At 33.8% G+C, this 21,589-nt stretch overlaps 1 protein-coding gene across 1 annotated transcript; it reads left to right on the forward strand.

The window, feature by feature from the left end:
• The first annotated feature begins 4,526 nt into the window (after positions 1-4,526).
• On the forward strand, positions 4,527-6,056 carry LOC107922607 (J domain-containing protein DDB_G0295729). The gene has a single exon (XM_016852716.2). It carries the CDS (start codon positions 4,789-4,791, stop codon positions 5,782-5,784), a length of 996 nt encoding a protein of 331 aa, XP_016708205.1. The 5' UTR covers positions 4,527-4,788; the 3' UTR covers positions 5,785-6,056.
• The last annotated feature ends 15,533 nt before the right edge of the window (positions 6,057-21,589 follow it).

A 21,589-nucleotide genomic window follows, 5' to 3' on the forward strand; every position in this document is an offset into this window, starting at 1 on the left:
CCATGTACACTTGAAAAATAAGACTTACGACTATGAGAGATTTGATGCATTTTGTTTTCCATACGCTTATGCAATTGCAGCTTGTAGCAATCAATGCTTGGATCCCATGAGTTTTGTCGACGAAGTGTACAAATTAGAAGACTTGTACAATGTGTGGAGACACTCATTCACACTAGTCCCAGATGAATGTATGTTGCCACTTGTATCAAGTGCTCCGTTTAAGTTGTTACTTGATAGAATATTGCTTCGCAAACTAAAAAGTCGATCGACGTTGACTCAAATACGCTACAACATGGATATTCTGTACAATTCAAACCAACTGAGGTTATGCGGGTGCTGTAAGAACCCGGGCCATACAATATCATTATGTCCACATCGAAAGGACTATGCAAACTAGAAACAAATATCAATTCCATTATAATATGTAAACCCGCGGGTTCTGTGAAATGATAACAAATATCAACTTTTCATTTTGTGAAATTATAAAAAAATTACAATGTTCATTTTGTAAAATGATAATAAATATCAACTAGCAAATATTCCTATAAAAACATAATAATAAATGTTCGATACAAGGATAAAATTAATCAGTGCATATCCCGGCCAGAATCTGTCTCACATCGGGGTGGTCGATGGTTACGCGTTAGATTCCTTATTGGTTCAACCCTTGGGCAGGGTTGTGGTCTCGGTTGCTCCACTTCTTTGCCTTCAATTGATTGCGATCATTGTATTCTCGGTTGCCATTGTGTATTCTCTGGTCTAGGAAAGGTGGTTAGGAAGATGACCCACCTTGGTAGAACAAAGATCCTAAAGGTGTTTGCGTCACAAATGGTGAATAAGCATAAATATGTTGAGTCTTATACACTGATGGGATAACGAGTGGAATCTTTGCTGGTGCCTAATACATAAATGGCCTATACATCGTCTTCGACGTCAGCATGATGGGGAAAGAAGATGTCCCGGATGTGTAAAACATCAAGGATGGATGTCTAAGAGTCTAATTTAACATAGGACTAGAAGCAAAAAAATATGGTGTAACATATGGTGCTTGTATGAAGATGATAGGGTTAGAATAAGCACCAGAATAAGACAGTACTTACTAAATGAGGGTGGTGTGTGAATCAGTGCTAAGGTTATTGATGCCGGTTCTTACATAGGTGCTAATGATGGACCCATCTCGCTAGCCATTAGATTTAAAGGTGGCCGTTATGGCCTACTCGTATGGGGATGCCGACGCCTCCCTTATTCCCTGTATAAATATGGCTTGCCATAGATCCTAAACCATAGCATGTAATCCGGATTGCATGCTAACTCCAGAATGATAATAGGTTCGCGAGTAGGTAAAAAATCATACCGAATATTCCACATATTGATATGTTGGGACTGGAATACTGGTAAATTCTCATTCGGTCACCGCAAATCGATAGGATGCAGATTATCAAGGTCTTGAGGTGCCAAGGGAATCGACTTTCAGAATCCGAACTGCCATAACACTCTATCGATCTCATGCATCTCGACGGTAGTGTACACTATCAATTGGACCTTTAGGTGCCAAGCGTTGGGATTCACAAAAATTCCTTAAGAATTACTTTTCGAATTGCCAGATCCTCGTATTGTGTCCATTCAAACTATAATATTAGTTATCAGCAATGTTGTTTGTATATAGTTCAAAATTAAATAAATACATACATCCACTTTTGATCGTTGGTCTAATAGAAGTTGTATGTCTTGAAGCTCAGTAGGTAATCTCACGTGACTCAGTGCATGGTTCCACCTATTTAAATAACTTCTTAGTATAATAATTTTAATTTAAATCAATTTAATCATGGTAATATCTACTGAATTTTACCTTGTTACGAGTGAGAATGTATACGAGTAGTTCGCTCTAAGACAAAAAAAAAGAAAACCAAAACCAAGCCCATGATTGTAGTAGTAAAAGGCAACCATCAATTTTGATTTTTCCTGGTTGCGTCACCCGATACATCTCCCGGTACAATGTTGCCAACACGGTGGACCCCCAACTAAGTTCACCGGCTCCTCTAAAATTGACAAGTTTCAGCAGCTACCGTAGATGGATGAGATTTTGTGACTTATCCGGCATCAAGATACCTCCGATGAACTAAAGGATGTACGCCCGAGCGTATCATTCTCTTTGGACTTCAGTCAAATCCTCATCGAGCCTCGCAATTTTTTTTTGTATCCAAGCCATTTCGATTCGACTTTCGTAAATTGCCTCCAGAGCCCCACCCAAAAGATCACCACATACAACTCTCCAATTAGCAAACTAAATAGACCCGGTGACTACTGACCCGTCCACGGGTAACCCCAACTGTAAATGCACATCTTCTAGAGTGATAGTACACTCGCCGCATGGAAGATGGAATATATGCATCTCAGGCCTCCATCTCTCCACCACGCACTTATGAGTTTCGGGTCCAACTTACACCCCCGACCTACAAAGCCTACGTGCCAAAAACTGGCTTCCCTCAAGTATGGTTCGGTCAACAGTGATGGAGGACTAGGTAGATTACGAATATGACATTGTAAAATTCGATCTTCCGCCTATTTACGTCAAAATTATAAAAATATTAAGTTAAAATATAATAATGAAATAATTTTTTTAAACAAGATTAAAATTTATTGTTACCATTTGCATTTGATTGACGGAGATGTGCTTGTTATCATGACGAATTATAGACCCGACCATTGCTAAATTATATAGAACACGAAATAATTTTTAATAAAAAAAGTATTTCTTGAAAATATTAAAAAAATATAATAAAAATAGAATTTAGATAGAAATAGAATTTTAGTAAAAAAATTAAGAGAGAATTTGAGAGATTTTTTAGAGTGGATTGAGAAATTTGAGAAATTTAAAAGAGAAATGTGAGAAATTAGTAGGGGGTTATAGTTTGTTTTACCGTTGGGTAGGGGGCAACGTCTATTTAAAATAGTCGTTGGAAGTGACTGTTGGGAGGGGGGAACGCATTGAGCTGGGTGTGTTTTATTGGTCAGAGTGGAAAAATACTTCTAGTTGGAAGTGTTTTTCTAAGTTTTCCCTGAAAACGACTTCAGCTGGAAGCGTTTTATCAAAAGCAACCCATTCCCGTAATTTTTCAAAAAATTAGCCTAATTTCGTAATTTAAAAAATGGTTTTATTTGGTAATTTAATATACTTTTAATTAAATTTTTGGCTAAATATGCCAAAAAAAAGTTTATTGACCAAATAAGTCAATTTTTTGAAATTTTAATGAAATATGCCACTTTTGGAGAGAGTGTTTGAAAGTGCACCTAGCTGGATGTAATTTTTGACATTTTTAATATAATTAGTTTATTTGGTTAAATGGTTAAATGTTAATGGTTTTGTCCTTGACTCCCGAGTTTGATTTCTCTCCCGCTCAAATTCATATTTTTTATTTCATATTATTTAAAGCTTTTTTCTTTTAATGAATGTTTTTAACATATTAGCTCATTTGGTTAAATGGTTAAATAATAATTATTTTATCTTTGAGTCTCAGGTTAGTTCCTCTTCTAAACACATTTATAATTTGTATTTCATATTACTTCAAGCCTTTTTTATTTTTAATTAATAAATAGATTGTTTTCAAATTTTTTATTTTTAATTCATCTTGTTAATTAATAACTTTTTTATTCATAAAATTAAATAATAAATATGTAATTATATAATAAAAATATATATTGTACATATATCATTATGTTAAAAATATTTGAAACTAATAATTCCTTTATATATAATATAAACATCAACTAAATTTTTTATATATTTTTCTTTTTATATAGTATTTATATGTCAAATATTTATTTTCTCCATATATATTGTGGATATGATGATTTCTAATATTATAAAATGAAATAATTATTTCAAATATAATTATTATTTTTATATATATAATATTTTAAATATCATTGTCTTTTCATCTATATTGTGGGCATGTTATTTCGAATATTTTTATATGTGAAATATTTCAATTAATTATTTCAAATATCATTATGTTTATATGTGAAATATTTTAAATACACGTACAAAAATATATAATACAAAAATATTACACATATAAAAATTATGTTTACTAAAAATAATCATATTTGTAATAATTATTTGATTTTATGAATAAAAAAATTATTAATTAAAAAGATGAATTAAAAATAAAAAATTTAAAAATAATATGTTTATTAATTAAAAATTAAAAAAACTTAAAACAACATAAAATTAAAATTATAAATATGTTTAGAAGGAGGGAATTGAAGTTGGTCTCAATGATGAAATCAATTAAGGGAGTTGATATATTAAAAATATTAATTAAAAATAAAAAAAATTAGAATAACATGAAATAAAAAATAAAAACGTAAATGGAAGAGGAATTGAACTTAAATTAATAACATCTATCTGAAAAAAAGAAACTAATTACATTAAAAATTCAGAAATTGCATTAACGGGATTCTTGAGCAACTTGCTTGGGGAAAAAACTCAAAAATCTAATACATTGATCGCCGTTTCTTAACTCTCACCCACTGAACCTTACCAAAATCACAACAGAGTTTAAAAGACAACGCAGTTACTTTGAGTTTTCCTTACAAATTTATTGTTGGATAATCTAAAATTAATACGGAAAAGACCAAAAACACCCAGTCTGCCTCCTACCCTCTTGAAATTCTTTGTAATTTAAAGGAAAAAGCTAAACCCAATCCTGTAAACTCCTTCAAAATAAAAATAAAAATCCCATCGTTTTATCACCTTCCAAACTGACCATTAGCTACCCTTTGGAAATGGAAGAAAACGGCAGCAGAGCTGAAGCCCTACGCCTTCTAGGAATTGCCGAGAAGCTTCTACAAAATCGTGATTTCAACGGCTCCAGAGAGTTTGCAATCTTAGCCCAAGAAACTGAACCTCTGTTGGACGGTTCTGATCAGATTCTGGCCGTCGTCGACGTCCTCCTCGCCGCCGAGAAAAGAATAAACAATCAACACGATTGGTACTCCATATTACAAATCGATCGCCGATCTGAAGACAATGATCTCATCAAGAAACAGTATCGTCGCCTAGCTCTCCTTCTCCATCCAGACAAAAACAAGTTCCCTTCCGCCGATCACGCGTTTAAGCTCGTAGCTGATGCATGGGCTGTTTTATCGAACATCTCTAAGAAATCTCTTTACGACAAAGAATTGGGCTTGTACACGAAGATTGATTTAAGCAGCCCCGGCGATCGTTCGAATCAAGCCGGGAAATTACCCGTCACGAGAAAAGGGCAAAATCAGGAGCAGTCGCAACATCGCCCGCCCTCTAAGACCCAAAATGAGAATCAAAGGTCAAGATTGTCAACATTCTGGACAGCGTGTCCGTACTGTTATAGGTTATTTGAATATCCTAGGGTTTATGAAGGTTGTTGTTTAAGGTGCCAGAATTGCGAGAGAGCTTTCCATGCGGTTCTGATTCCGACTTTGCCCCCGCTGGTTCCGGGTCAAGAAGCTTATTACTGTTGCTGGGCATTTTTCCCGTTAGGGTTTGTATCTGGAAGCCAGGACGGTGGAGGAAAACAGCCGACCGGGTTTACGAATTGGATGCCTCCTATGTTTCCGGGGGTGCAGCAGGAGAATGAAAGAAATGGAGGTAATGTGCCACCAAGCGCCCCTCCTCCTGCCCCTGCCCCACCACCACCAGCCGCTCCTACAAGCGCCACCAAGGTGGTATCAGGGGTTTCGCGTGGGGATGCGTCTGATTTCGCCCCAAGGAAGAGAGGGAGGCCAAGGAAGAATCCGCTGTGAAGTTTGATAGGTATTGAATTATCGTTTTTGTAGCTTTGGTTTAGAAGGAACCTGACACCATAATGCAAGAGTTTTGGATGATTTTTATGAATGGAGGACAAATATGATTGAGGTTGAAACTCTGTAATGTTGGGTGGAATTTGCAGGTATTGTTGTAGTGGTTAATTATTTGGTTTTGTAGAATTTAGATTGTTTTCATGTTCTAACTAGCACATAGATGATTATGTAAATTTATGATTTATGGAGCAATGTCAAGTCAGCAAGTTCTTTCACTATTGATCTTTGATTGAATAATGGTGCAATTTATAGGCCCTATTTTCTTTTACTAAATGTGATATTATGTATTGTTAGAGACTTGCAGTTCAGCAATGCTGGTGGGAACCTTTGCCCTGCAATTATGGAATAGTAGGTGTTCCATAACAGGGGTGTTTTGAGTCGAGCCCAACCTAACCTAAATACTGTCAAGCTCTAGCTCAATTAAATATTTATTTTTAAGTTCGAGCTAAGTTTGAGATATAATTGATTTCAAGCTTGGTTAAGCTTGTTTATCAATTTTTATACTCAAGCTAATAACATATTTAATAATATAAAAATATAAAAAGCTCGATGAGGCTCGTAATTTGTTCGAGTCAAGTATTATTAAGCTCAAATTTGACTCGATCAATAACTTGAGATGCTTGAACTCGAGCTCAGCTTGATAATATTATCGAATCAAATTTAAAATTTCTTCGAATAGAACTCGAGTAGTTTACGAGTACCAATATCTTATTTACACTTCTATTCCAAAGTACCGCCATGTTACCTTAGACTATTCATTTTCCCCTAAGCACCCATGTCCGATACAAATTCAGATGGATGTTTTGTATGGTTCTCCAAATATACCGAGAAACTTAGAAATGATTGAGCATACCCATTTTGGACATAATTTCACAGCTCAAATCAGGGTAACATAACATTGACCATAACTGTTATCATCAACAAAGTACTGGTTCTTTCCTTAATTTCATGGATCAAAATTATAAAATCATTGCAATTTTCAAATAATGAACTGCTAATGATGATGGCCGTGGTTGAATAGCCAAGACGCTTTCCTTGTGTTATGGATGGACAAAAGGTGGTTAAAGCTTAGTTTGTGCTAGATCAATGGAGTAGGTAAGGTTTTTTTGGGTAGATTTGTGCGAGCTCTGCACACACTTATCTAGAAAATTAATTAAAAATTGAATTTAAACATTAAACATATATATATATATAAATGATTACATAAAATACTGCACGACATAACTACACCAAGAAGTCTCAAACCTAAAACCATTCAAATTCAAAACACCTACAACTCGAAAATATATTCTCTTTTGCCAATTATAGAGTGCAGGTTAACTTTAAAGGTTATTTTTCGTTGATTTAATGAATACCCTCTGGTTATTTGTTTGGATTTTTCAAGTTTTAAAGAAGTTTAAAATTTTTCAGTTTAGTCTTCAAATTTTAAGAATGAGCAAAAATATTTTTTTTAAGTCAAATAATTTTATAATTAAACATGAATTAATATATTCTTTTGAGACCTCATGAATTAGTATTAGTTAGGAAAGATGGACATATATTTTTAAAGAAAAATATTTTAAAAAATATATATTTCTTTAATTTTTATTAATTGATTCGTTTTAAATTTTGAAGTGATTTAAATCCAAATCTTCATTTAATGATGGGTTTTAGAAGTTAAACTTGAGATTAATTCGATGTTATAGTATTTTTTACTTATAATTTATAACAATTTATTTCTATTTTCTAAAATATGGTAATTGGAAATCCAAATCCAAATTTAAATTATTTAAACAATAAATTTGAATTAATTCAAAATCTTGTTTTTGAAATATTTTAATTTCCAAACAAAGAATTTTAAAATCATAAATTTTAAATCTAAATATTTAAAATCCAAAATCCAAACCTAAATTCAATATAAATTTCCAAACATTACCTCATGCTCCATGGGTTTCAATGATTTGTGGGTTAAACCAATTATGTTAGAACCTTATCTTTCTAGCTTTTAGTCAATTGTGGCTTATCCAAACGATTCAAACTGTTGAGAAGGTTAAAAACAAGGTGATCCTTTTTCACCATATTTTTTCTTCATATGTCAGAATATTTTCTCATTGTTTCTTATTAGTGGCGAATGGTACATAAATTTTCAGTTCAATAATAGATATTCAACACAATTTCAAAAATAGTATCTACTACTGGCTTGATAGTTACAAGGGCACAATATTATTTTCAAGTAATAATTACAATAAAATAAATTCGTTAGAAAATATTCCAAAGTTACTAGTTAACTACAACATGCTAGAACTTCTTAATTTGGGAAATAATCAAATAGAGGATATGTTTCCCTCTTGGTTGGGACAACTTCAAGAGTTGAAAATTCTCATACGTAATGGACTTCATGGTGCAATTGGAAAACCAATATACAGTGAGTTTCCTAATTTATGAGTTCTTAACCTTTCCTTCAATAAACTTACAGGTCGTTAGCCATCTTGTCACTTCCAAAAACGGAAGGCAATGAAGATTGTTGATGTTGAAAAGTTAAGGTACTTGGTGGCAAACGTCAATTTTGAAGTGCCGAAAACAAGATGGATTAGTAACTTTTCATACTCAATGACAATGGCAAAGGCAGACATGGAAACAAAATACGAGAAGCCATTGATCACTTAAGCAATAGGTTTGAAGGTTCCATTCAAGAAGACATTTAGATCCTAAAGACACTTCAATTCCTCGACCTTTCCAACAACTTGCTTTCAAGTCCAATTCATCATCATTAGGGAATCTCACAAACCTCCAAGCTTTGGACCTTTCTTAGAATAAGCTCTTCCGAGAGATCCCCTAAGAGATAATACAACTCATTTTCCTTTTATTTTTCAATGTCTCTCATAATCAATTGATTAGACCCATCTACAAGGCAAACAATTTGGTACGTTCTAAATCAACTCATTTGATGACAACTTAGGATTACGTAGGAATCCATTTTCAAAGAAATGCTATCCCCAAGGCTCACCACCGCCACCTTCATTGCCAAAGAAAAATGATAGTGAGGATTCGCCGTTTGAATTTGGGTAGAAGGTAATCCTTTAGGGTATGGAAATGGGCCAGTGAACGTATTAGTTCTTGGATACCTATCAAACTCGATGAAATATAAGTTATTTGTCCTTAATCTCAGTCATTAATGTAATTCAATTTGTATCGTTGGATTTAGGAGAGCTTAGCTATAAATAGAGATCTACTATAACGATTCAATTTTCAGTGGCGCAGGAAAATGTGATTTCGGAGCTCTTATAGGTTTCAAAGTCAAAGGCAGAACATGATAATCACCTGAGAATTCTGTTGCAAGTGTTGCGTGAAAAGCAGCTGTATGGGAAGCTTAGAAATTGTGAATTTTGGTTGCCAGAAGTTGTATTTCAAGGACTTGTTATTTCGAATGAGGGAATATGTGTGGATCCCAAAAAGATTGAACCCATTTTGCAATAGAAACCGCCAAAAAATGTGTCAAAAATCTGAAGTTTCCTAGGCCTGGCTAGTTATTACAGAAGATTTGTAAATGGATTTTCGAAAATAGCTTTGCCTGTGACAAAGCTTTTGAAAAATAATGTTCCATTCGTGTGGAATGACCAGTGCCAAGAGAGTTTTGAGAAGTTGAAGGTCATGTTGAGGAAAGCATTGATTTTGACCTTATCCAAATCAGGGAAGGAATATGTTGTATTAAGTGATGCTTCACTTAGAGGTGTCTATGGGTCGGGTCGAGCCTAATTGAAAAATGGGCCTAAGATTTTTCCCAAGCTTGACCCGGATAAAAATGCTAAAACCTGGGCCCGACCTGCCCCACCCGTATTAATTTTTTATATTATTTATTATATATATTATTAAAAAATATAATACATCAAAAATACTAAAAACATTAAAATAAATGTTTCCCAACAAATTGAAAATAAATTAAAAAATATATACTTAAATAACACTGAGATAGGTGCAACTTAACAAACAAATACCTCTAAAATAGTTACAAAATTAACAAAAAAACAAGAGTTACACAATATCCAAACAATAACAACAAAATAATACCAACATAATAGTGAAATTGTAGCAAAATAGTGAAAAAAATAAGAAAATAGAAAAAACTAGTAAAAAAAACAGCAAGAAAAAGCAACAGTTTTTTTTTGCATATTCGGGTCGGGCTCGGACAAAAAAAACCTTACCAGAGGCTTGATCTGTTTACTAAATGGGCTTTATTTTTTTGCCCAAGCCCATTTTTCAGGCCTATATTTTTACCCCAACCCTCCATTTTTTCAAGCGAGCCTTCGGCCAGGCCGGGTGGCCTGACCTATGGATAGGTCTAGATTCACTGAATGGTTTGGGTTATGTTTCAATATAGGATGGTAAGATAATTCTGTATTCATCTCGGTGGCTGAAACCACATGAATGCAATTATCTGACACATGATTTAGAGTTAGCCACTATTGTCTTTTGCTCTAAAGATCTAGAGGCACTATTTGTAACACCTCAGACTCGGCCGAGTAGGTTCAACCCGAATCTGGCAAGTTATATTAGCCACCAAAATGACTCTTCGTTAACTCATAACCTCCAACACACCACTTGCTTGCTACAATAGTGTGTTAAATTAAAACACTACAACACAATTATTTTCATACACAAAATGTAAACATGCTAGCTTACAAAACATCATAGTAAAAGGTCCGCATGTAAAACAATAGAAACACTTAAGAGTTCGCATACATCAAATAACATAAGCGCACTTAGCAACATTCAACATGAGTTCGCACAATAGCATAGGTTCACATACAATAGTATAGGTTCGCTGAATACCTATAGTTCGCATAGTACCTAAGTTCGCAACAGACAATATAGTTTTGCAAACAAACAGACTTCATAACAAGAGGTATCATACATGCATGGTTTTCATACTTTAATAGGGTTTGAATAAATGCACATATGAGTTTGCACAATTCAACTAGGTTCATTAAGTAATAAGATTATCGTTAACAGGGTACGCATGTAATTTTTAGAATCGCAAACATACAGGGGTCGTAGAAAACAGTACTTAGCAGTAAATCTGAGCTGCATATTTTAATAGTAAATTAGTGTAACACTCATGCGTGAAAAACATTGATTTTACTCATAACAAAATATAATAAAATATTCTAAGTCATAGTTCGCAAAACAATATAACTAAACTTTAAAGGAACTATTTGAATAATAGACTCAAAGTACGATAAGTCTAAAACCCTTATAAAATTAAACCCCATCGCCTATTTTCCCAAGTTCACCAATATCTAGTCAGGAGTGAGCCTTGCCAAGTAATCTACCTTGCCACTACTATTAGCGACCTACTTACCTGCGAAGTAAGAGAGGAGTGGGTGAGTTCATTTTGAACCAGTGAATAATCAAGAATCAACAACGTAGGCTTTTAAAAAAGCTTAAAGCAAAAAGAAGACTTAGTCTTAAAATTGTTCGCGTGCTAGGTTCGCGGGTGAGGTTGCGAGTCCTAGTTCGTAGATCTTGTCAGAAAACATAAATTTGTAAATCAGTTTTGCATGTGTTACTATAAATTAATCTTAAAAAATTAGCTTGTGCTTGTTTGAAAAAGAAGATCTTACATAGCTTGAAACACGCTTACAAACTTGTCTTATCAGAAGGGTTGAGGAACATAAGATATGTTCTCGCTTACACTTATCAGAATTTTGTCTCGTTGGATATGTGGATCTCCTTATAACACCTCAGAATGACTAAAAGAGTCCTTATAACATGTCCCATAAGTGCAGCGTGAGATAATACACTCTTTTGTACACCAACATGTCTCGGTGAATGGAGTATAGCTTGACATTCCCTTATCTCTCCACATGTCCTAGGGCCTTAACGTCCAAAATCATAGAAACTGAGATGTGAATACTCATGATCCTTTGGTATTCCAATATATCCAATATGGCTTGCAAAGGAGCACACACAGAGACATATCATAGAGAGCTTGCATAGGGAGTTTACTAATCACATATAGCTCACATAGGGAGTTAGGCTCACAAGGGAGGTTGCATAGAATCTTATCACATAGAGCTTGCATAGGGAGCCTATTGGAAAACACTTGTAAAGAGCTCGCACAAAAGCTCGTGAAAACATAGTTTATAAAATAGTACGTTAAAAATGTTTTTTAAAAGCATAGGCTCACTTAGGAGCTCGCATAAAACATATCTTTAAAACACAGCTTGAAAACTTAACCTTTAAAATAGAGTATCGAAGTTAAAAATAGGGTTTTGAAGAAAACTTACTTTTGAAAATAAAATTCTTGAAAATCATGATAGATAGCATACTTAAAATAATTTATTAACCATCCACACCTTGAAAACATATTAACGAACATTCTTATGACGAATCCCAAATCACTCACCGAAAACTGAGATTTAAACAAGCTTGGCTTTGCCTTTATCCTTTCTGGTAGATGGTCTAATTGGTTCACACATACATAAAAACAACGATTACTTAAACAGACAAAACTTACAGAATTCACACATGCAAGCGAACCTAGCTTTATGGACAATCAACCTTAACAGGACAGAGGCTTACCTTAGGTGCTACGAACTTGACTCAGAATAGAAACTTGACAAAAAAATATTCAATGAGAGAATTCTCATGGAATAAGGGTCATATTTATAGACCTAAGTGTCCTTGAAATCTTAAGATACCTTAGTTGACTTAGGAAAGACGTCACTTACATGTAAAGTATTCCTAGATACACTATATCTTTATTTCCTGATTTGAGTCTGACTTTATCTTTGACTGACAAACTCCCAGTTCACAACTTAACTGGAGAACATCAGTTTGCCAAACAGACTGGCAAACCCCCAGTTTGCAACTTGCCTTGCGAACATCAGTTCATCAAACAGACTGGCGAACCACTTGTAATGAATATGGCAGACCCCTTGTTGATACTCTTTTGGTGAAGCCCCAGCTTGTCTAAATCTTGGCGAATCCCTAATTTTTCAAAACACTAGTGAACCTTCACTTGCGAGGCCAAAACTTCCAGGCCTGATATTGAGATGTTACACTATTTGTATGGTGAAAAGTGTTATATCTATACAAATCATAAGAGTCTCAAATATCTCCTCTATCAAAAGGAGTTAAATTTGAGATAGCATTGCTAGATTAAATTGTTAAAAGATTATGATTGTGTAATTGATTACCATTCTAGAAAAGTGAATATGGTAGTTGATGCTTTAAGCCGAAAGTTAGTGTTTGAGTTGAGAGCTATGTTCACTCAGTTTAGTATATGCAATGATGATAGCTTGTTAGTTGAGTTAAAAATAAAACATGTATTGATTAATCAGATAAAAGAGGTGCAATCCGTAGATGCTAAACTAGTGGAGAAAAGAAAACTTGCCCAGCAATGCGTCAATAAGAATTTTAGCATTAATGAGTATAATTGCCTCTAATTTTACAACTGAATTTGTGTAACTGATGATGTTGAGCTAAATAAATTGATTCCATGTGAATCTCATGATGGTCTTTTGCTATGCATCATAGTGGTGAGAAAATGTATCGTGACTTGCGAGAATTATATTGGTGGCCAGGGTTGAAAAGATAAATCGTCGAATATGTTATTCAATGCTTGACTTGCCAACCAGTAAAAGTTGAACACCAGGTTCCCACTGAGTTGCTTCAACCTATTTCGATTCTTGAGTGGAAATAGGAACGGATTGCTATGGATTTTATCGTTGGCCGAGCAACTTCAACGAATAAAAGGAATACTATTTGAGTAATAGTTGACCGATTGACGAAGCCTGCGCATTTTCTGGAAGTAAGAATTGATTGGTCACTTTTGAATCTTTCTGAAGTGTATATCCATGAGATAATAAGACTTCACATTATACCTATGTCTATTATTTTAGACCAAGATCCTCATTACACTTTGAGATTCTAGAAACAATTATATGAATATTTGGGTATGAGGTTGTGTTTCAGCATTACTTTCCATCCCTAGTCTAACGACCAACCTGAACGTGTTATCTATGTGTTAAAAGATATGCTTCGAACCTATGTCATTGAGTTTGAAGCTAGTTGGGAACATTATTTGCCTTGAATGGAATTTGTGCATAATAATAGTTTCTAATCAAGAATCTAAATGGCTCCGTATGAAGCGTTTTATGCCCGACGGTGTAGAACACCTTTATGTTGGTCCGATTTAAGTGAGAAAAAGGTGATTTTATTGAAATTGATTTAGGAAACAAAAGTTAAAGTGAAGCTGATAAAAGGTAGACTGAAGGCAACCTCAAATAGGCAAAAGTCATATGTTGATCTGAAGAGAAAGAAAATTGAATATGTTGTGGACGATAAAGCATTTCTAAAAGTCTCTTTGTGGAAGAAAATCTAGCGCTTTAGCCCAAAAGGGAAGCTAAATTCGAAATTTATGGGGCCATACGAAATCATTGAAAGAGTTAGACTGATTGCCTACCATTTATCTCTACCATTGGATTTGCAAAAGATCCATAATGTATTCCATGTATCTATGCTTCGACAGATCAATTTGATCCTTCCCATGTGATACCTGTGGAAGTGATTGAGGTGCAACCTGATTTTTCGTACGAAGAAGAGCCAATAGAGATCTTAGCTCGACGATTAAATGAGTTGAGAAACAAGCGCGTGGCATTAATGAAAGTCCTTTGGCAGAGTCATAGCGTGGAAGTAGCTACCGATGAGTTGAAAGAAACAACGGGATCTTAGTATCTCCACCTCTTTTTTGGTAAATTTTGAGGACAAAATTTCTTAAGGGGGGAGAATTGTAACAACTCAATGTTTTGTGGAGTTGGAAAATACGGTTTCGGTACCCATTTCTATAAATCAAGTCTGTAAGAATAAAACATGAAGGTTTATGATGTTATTATTAAAATATATTGAAGTTTGGTTAAGCAATTTAATTGAGAAAATAGTTAATTAAAACTTAGGGACTAAATTGTAGAAGTCCAATCGTAATTAAGTTTAAATTTAGAAAATTCTTGGGGACCTAAATATCAATTACCGAAAGGGCCAAAATGGTTATTTAACCATTGATTAATATGAGTTAGTGCATGATGATGATTTTCCAACTTAGTTTAATTAATAGTTAAATTAGTATAATTAAACTTTAATTAAGTTAATTAAATAAGATTAATTAATGTTTAATCATGGTATAAATTGTTGGAGTTTTGAAGAAAAAAGGATTGAAACTGAAGCAAAAGATCAAAGAAAAAATAGGAGAAAGATATGCTTGTGATAAACTATTTCATTAATGAAAAACTGATATATGTTTTACAAGAACAAATAAGCTTAAATAAGCTAATAATAAAATAACTACAACTTGGCTTAATCTTTATACAACGTGCTTCCTCATTAGCTGATTTCAGTCTAATCAACAACAAAAATGTCTAATAAAAAATCATCATTGTTTCATGCAAGTTGGCAACTTGCAGAGTAAAGAGCTCGTAGGTATGGTGAGCTCTCATACTTGGTGAGCTTGTACTCTTTGGTGAGCTCATTGTTTCTGTGAGCTCACAGTTTTGTTGAGCTCGTACATTTGGTGAACTCGTAGTCTTGTGATATGGGTTTGCCAACATGGATGGTCATTTCACAACACTCCTCCTTAACCTCCATGTTGCGAACCCCAATATCATAACACATTTTTTTCAAACCTCATCTTCCCAAGAGGTTTTTTAGGATGTCAGTCAATTATTCTTATGAACTACAATGAACCAAGGTTACTTCCTTGGCTTGCTCCACTTCTCTCACAAAGTGATACTTGATTTTGAAGTGTTTTGTTCTTTTATGGAACACTGGATTTTTTACAATTCCAACAGCAGATTGATTATCACATTTAACCTCTATTGCTTTTTCGTGTTTTACATTCAAATCACTTAGCAGTTTTCTTAACCAGATAGCTTGATTCACAACAGCTGCAACTACTATAAGCTCAGCTTCAGTAGTTGACTGCACCACCATTTCTTGCTTCTTCGAGCTCCAACAAAACACTCTTGATCCTAGAGTAAAGAAATAAACTGAGATACTTTTCATGTCTTTAGTAGACCCAGCCCAGTCGCTGTCTAAATACCCAAGTAACTTGATCTTTGTAGTCCTTATAAATTTTACTGCATGATCCAGAGTTCCTTTTATGTATCATAGAACCCTTTTTGTTGCTTTGTAGTAGTTCACATTGTAGCAATGCATGTAACTTGACAACATACTTACAACAAACATTATGTTAGGTTTGGATGCTGTCAAGTAGAGTAGAAATCCAACCAAGCTTCTGTAGCTTGTTTCATCAACCTTCTCAGCATATTCCTTGCTAGTGAGCTTCTTACCTTGAGCAATATGGGTGTTCGTAGGTTTACAATTCTCAATCCTATATCTTCGCATAATTTTTATTGTAACCCCCTTCTAGTTTAGGAAGACTGCATCATGAATTTGGTTCACCTCTAGACTGAGGAAGTATGCCATTTCACCTCAGTCTGACATTTCAAACTTTTCTTGCATCTGGTTCTTGAATACAATCACTTGGTCGTTGTTGCTGCCAATCACAAGTAAATCATCAACATATAATGAAATAATGAGGAGTATTTCACTACCATTTTTCTTCACATATGATGTGGGTTCATTGATGCTTCTTTCAAAACCCATTTCTGCTAGATGATTGTTAATTCTTTCATACCACACTACCATTTTATTGTATGCTTGCTTCACACTCTTGGTGGTAAAAATATATATAAAAAAACCCTATATAAGTTTGAGTTTACAACAACCAAGGATGGGAAGGTGGTCACCCGAATTATGACCCATATTCCTTGTATTCTTGCAATAATTGGGGTGCATATTGGGAAGAGCCTAATGAAGATCACTACCATACTATTCAAGGTAGTGCACTTGAGGATGGTATGTCTAAGTACCAAGAAAACACGAAAACTATTAAGAATCAGTTGGACCAAGTACTTGAACTCCTTAATACCGATATAGGGAGAGTGTTCTGGTGGATGAGTGTGTCGAACTAGACAATTTTGAAGTGGAGAAGAAAACCCTCTATACCATTGTTAAAGATGAAGGCTTGAAGGTTGATTTTCAAAAAGAGATAAAAGTCAAAGATTTAAGTGAAGAGTTGAGCATTATTGAGGAAATCTCGAACCCTAGTGAGGAAAGTGTGAGGAGTCGCCACACTTTTTAGACATAGTAGAATAAATCTCACATTATGAATCGACTGAGGGTGTGCCGTAAGAAAGGAATATCCAAATGGAGATGGAGAGCTCAGAAGAAATTGAGTTTATGATCCCAACATTGGTGATCCCTCAGAAGATGTAATAGAGTAAATTTGGTTTCAATAAGAAATGGCTCGAAGTTACATATCAACACGAGCTAAATCAAGGCGGGTTTGATATGTTCATTTATTGGAAATAGCCCTTGTCAACCCGAAGATGAACAAGTGAAGGGTCAAAGTCTTGAGGACTTTGTGAAGTTCTAGTTCGGGGGCATGATGTATCTCCAGAGACTGATTTTAAATTTAAACTTATTTTGTAAATAATTAAACTTATTCGAGCTGAGACTCTATTTACGTTTAGATTTAAAATTTGTTGCATGTTTAAATTTAGGATTTTGTACGTTTAAGTTTTGTGTATTTGGGAGTTTAGACTAAAAAATTAAGAATTTTATTTTAGAAACATTACAGTGGTATCGCGATACTAATTCTTGGTATCGCAATGCCCTTGTCAGGTTTCACAAAATACCTGTTTTAGGTATTTCGACCCTTGAGCTTTCACTCTATTTTATCCCAAAACTCAAATTCCCTTAATTTTCAGTCTTAATCTCCCAAATACATTTTCTTTGTTGTACTTTTTTTTTTCTATGCACGCCACCAATCCGAAGATTATAGAACAACTTCAAGCTTAAATGTGAAGGTGGACGACTCGAGCTAGTCCGATAACTCCTTCTAGGGAAGCCCGATAACCTCTTAATCTTTTGTATTGAGGACAATATGTAATTTAACTGTGGAGGGATGCACGTTATTTTATTTTTATTTTATTTTATGTGCATTTTGCATGTTTTTGACTTTTACGCCTTTTTTCAAAAAAAAATTAAAAATATTCAAAAATATTTTTCTTTTATTTCTTTGATTTTTGTTATTGTGTGCATGGTACTCAAACATGAAGTGACTGACATCGGTGGATTGTGGCATGATATTCTATATTAAGTACTTTGAATGTATAAATTCTAATTGATGCTTGATGAATTCTCTGCTTTGTGAATAAATTGTTTAGTTCAATTAATTACATTGTATAATAGTATCAAGGTAGTTGGATTTTTTATCCAAATAATCAATAAAACTGAACATAGGTGTAGACATGCACATTTTAAAAATTGTCATTATTCATTAATATAAGTAGAAACATGTTTCAGTTTTGTATTCGTTGAAATGCTAAGGGATGACCTAAGGACAAACCTTAGATGCTACATTATCCCTAGTTCTTGAATTTGAGCCTTACATTGTCCTTTCTTGATGAGCCTTTATGTTTGAAAACTTTAGCTGAAATTGAGTTTGAAACTCAACCCTTCACAGTCCCTAAACTTTGTATTGCACTACCGAATGGACGTCAAGCCATGGACATTGAAGGTTAGGTAGGAACATTGTGGAGGTTTCTTACAAAATTTAATTGAGTGACTAGTTAAGAGAGGTTGATTTAGCTCGTAATTGATTCTTACTAAAAATTGTGCATAAACAGAAAGAAAGATGTGAAAGAAAGAAAATATAGTGAGTATCAAAATCATTATGAGAGTAAAGAGCAAACGAATGCAAAATATGCTCAAAATAAGAAAAAGAAAATAGCATAACATTAATGTCTCAAAATCATAATGCACAAAAACAAGCTAAAATCAACCCATCTCTTCTACAATATTGGAGAGATAAGGAAGGTGAGAGAAGGAGAAATAAGGCAGTGAGATCAAACGATCACATTTGGGGGGAATTGGGAACAATGTCATGTGTTATACTGTTCATAGTGCTTGAATAGTTTTGAGCTTATCTTTGAATCTGTACCAATCTAAGCCTCAAAATGTTATAAGCCACTAAACCCTATGTGAACTTAGAGTCTCCATTTACAAACCAAAACTTGTGGAATCTTATTGAAAATGAATAAGTTGATTTCTTTCGTACATAGATACATCATATCTTCATTTCTTATTGTGATGGAATAATGTATAAAAATTTGATTTTCATAAACTACCTCTACTTTTGTTTGCTCTGTAACTTTTTGAACTAAGATGATTTAATCTCAAACCTATGAGTTTACAATGCATCAATTAGGAGTTGTTGTGAACTCAAAATTATATAGGGTTTTTCTATATATTGTTACTACCTTTTAACTTAATAAATATGTTAATCTTGAGTAATTGTTGTTGAATTAAGTGAATTTTACTTAAATATTAATATTGGACATGAACTTATAAAGTATGTGAAATTATGCTTTATTACATGATTTTTATGCATAATTTATATTATTTTCATCTTAATTATGAATATGTGAATTTTCACTATGCAATAGGACCATGGAAGATGAGATTAATAAATGTTGCATGGACATGCATACATCCACCTAATCTGGACGAAAAAACCATGTAAAACGGTGTCATAAGAATGTTAATTTGACCCAGTAGATGTGCTACTATATGATGGACATGGCTGATTAATTATTGGGCTACGAAACCATCCAACAAGGAGGAATTAAAGCCCAATTTCGACACAAGCAAATGGCTGCTCAAAAATAAGCTTTGGGATGCTTTGTTAAAGGTCCCTGTAGCTGAAAAGATGTCAGAAATTAGCACACAAGTTCACCCTTTGAAACCGTCCACCTTATGGCTATTAATAGCAAAGTTTTGAATTGAAAATGCAGCAACCAAGTCATCCTGTTTTCCACAAATTTTGGCCGGCAAAGCATGAGAGAAATAGGAATTTTCAAACTCTATTTTTAGTAAACTTTACCCTTACCTTCACTTATAAATACCACACACCTGTCACCTTTCAAAGCATCCTTTAATTCATTCATTCACTAGCATTCTATCATTCTTTAGCCAACAAAGCTTTTTCAAGACACTACCTTCACCAACCATATTAAGAAACCTTAGCAAAAGAGCAATGAGCAGAACGAACGAACACATCAGTCAGAAAGATCCAAAAGCTTGCTGAACTGAATTAGATTTTACTCTTTCCTTCTTTTTATTTCATTTAATTATATTTGCTATGCATTTATTTTTCTTGACATCAACAATGTTAGTTTAATTCTGTTTGTTGGGATGATTATTTTAATTCAATGATATTTATTGATTCATGTTTAACATGTTTGTGCCTCAATCGATTATGTTTTCAATTAAAATAAAAAAGTATTTCATTCATACATGATTGATGCATTCAAATTAGCTAAGCGATCCTAACTAGACGATGGCTAGTAGACACATAACTGAAAAGTGCAATGCTCAATTTAGATCACTAAACCCGAGTAAATTAGAGGTTCATAACATCTTTAGTTAGCTCTATTATATTACAGAGTTTTTAGGTTTATGTGATTAAACTGTTTCAAACGTAAATTTCCCTATTACCTCACATAAATATTAAGAAACCCTTAGTTTAATATGATCAATAAAATACATATTTCAATAAGTAAAAGATTCCGAGAGGACTTACTTTGGTTTCCAAACTCATGAAAGATCGATTGCCATGGAATGTTTTTTGAACATTGTTAAGCATGATGAAAATGAATTGAGTTGATTAATATAATTATCCTAGCCTATTTTATGTTTATTGTTTTTGTTGCTAAAGTCATTCATTCATACATTTAGATCATTTGCTTTTAGATTTAATTGCATAGGGACCATCTTGCATTTAGATAATTTAATTTAATCATCGACCACTCAAAATATTGTGTTTTTACCACCAAATTGTGAATTTATAATTTTGAAAATAATCGATTAACATACATAGTCCATGTGGAGAAAATAACTCATTTTACTTACTTATTACTTGAAAAATTGTGTATACTTGCATAAATCCCATTACAAGTTTTTGGTGCCATTGTCGGGGACTGTTGCCTTAATCATTCTTTATGAAATTATTTTTATAATTTGGTTTTTTATTTAATTTCTAAAATTACTAATGTATTCTTTATTCCTTTTATTTGAGATTTATTTACAAGGTGTGTATGAGCATAGACCGAATCATCGATCTATTACTTGTAGATCCTGAAATTGGGCAAGCATTTAGACAAAGAAGACGCGAGAGACTTGCTCAAAGACAAGTCGAGATGGACCTTGGAAATAAAAATGATGGACAAGGTAATGGAGTCAATCATGTGCACAACCTAATCTTTATTGTTGATGATAGGGATCCTGCCATAAGACAATACGTTATGCCACTTTTCAATGATTTAAATCTAGGAATTGGATGTCGAGTGTCGAGGCACCCAAATTCGAATTGAAACCAATGATGTTTCAAATGCTCCAAATGGTGGGCCAGTTCAGTGGTACGTCCAAGAAAGATCCACATCTTCATATTTGATTATTCATGGAGGTGAGTGATTCGTTTAAGATAGCTTGTGTGATTAAAGATGCATTAAGGTTGAAACTGTTTCTGTACTCGTTGCGAGATCGAGCACAAGCATGGTTGAATTCTTTGCCACCAAGTTCAATATCTACATGGCAAGAATTAGTAGAAAGGTTTTTGGTAAAGTATTTTCCACCGAGCAAGAACGGA

Source organism: Gossypium hirsutum, chromosome D01, assembly GCF_007990345.1.
Source record: "Gossypium hirsutum isolate 1008001.06 chromosome D01, Gossypium_hirsutum_v2.1, whole genome shotgun sequence".
Lineage (NCBI taxonomy): Eukaryota > Viridiplantae > Streptophyta > Magnoliopsida > Malvales > Malvaceae > Gossypium > Gossypium hirsutum.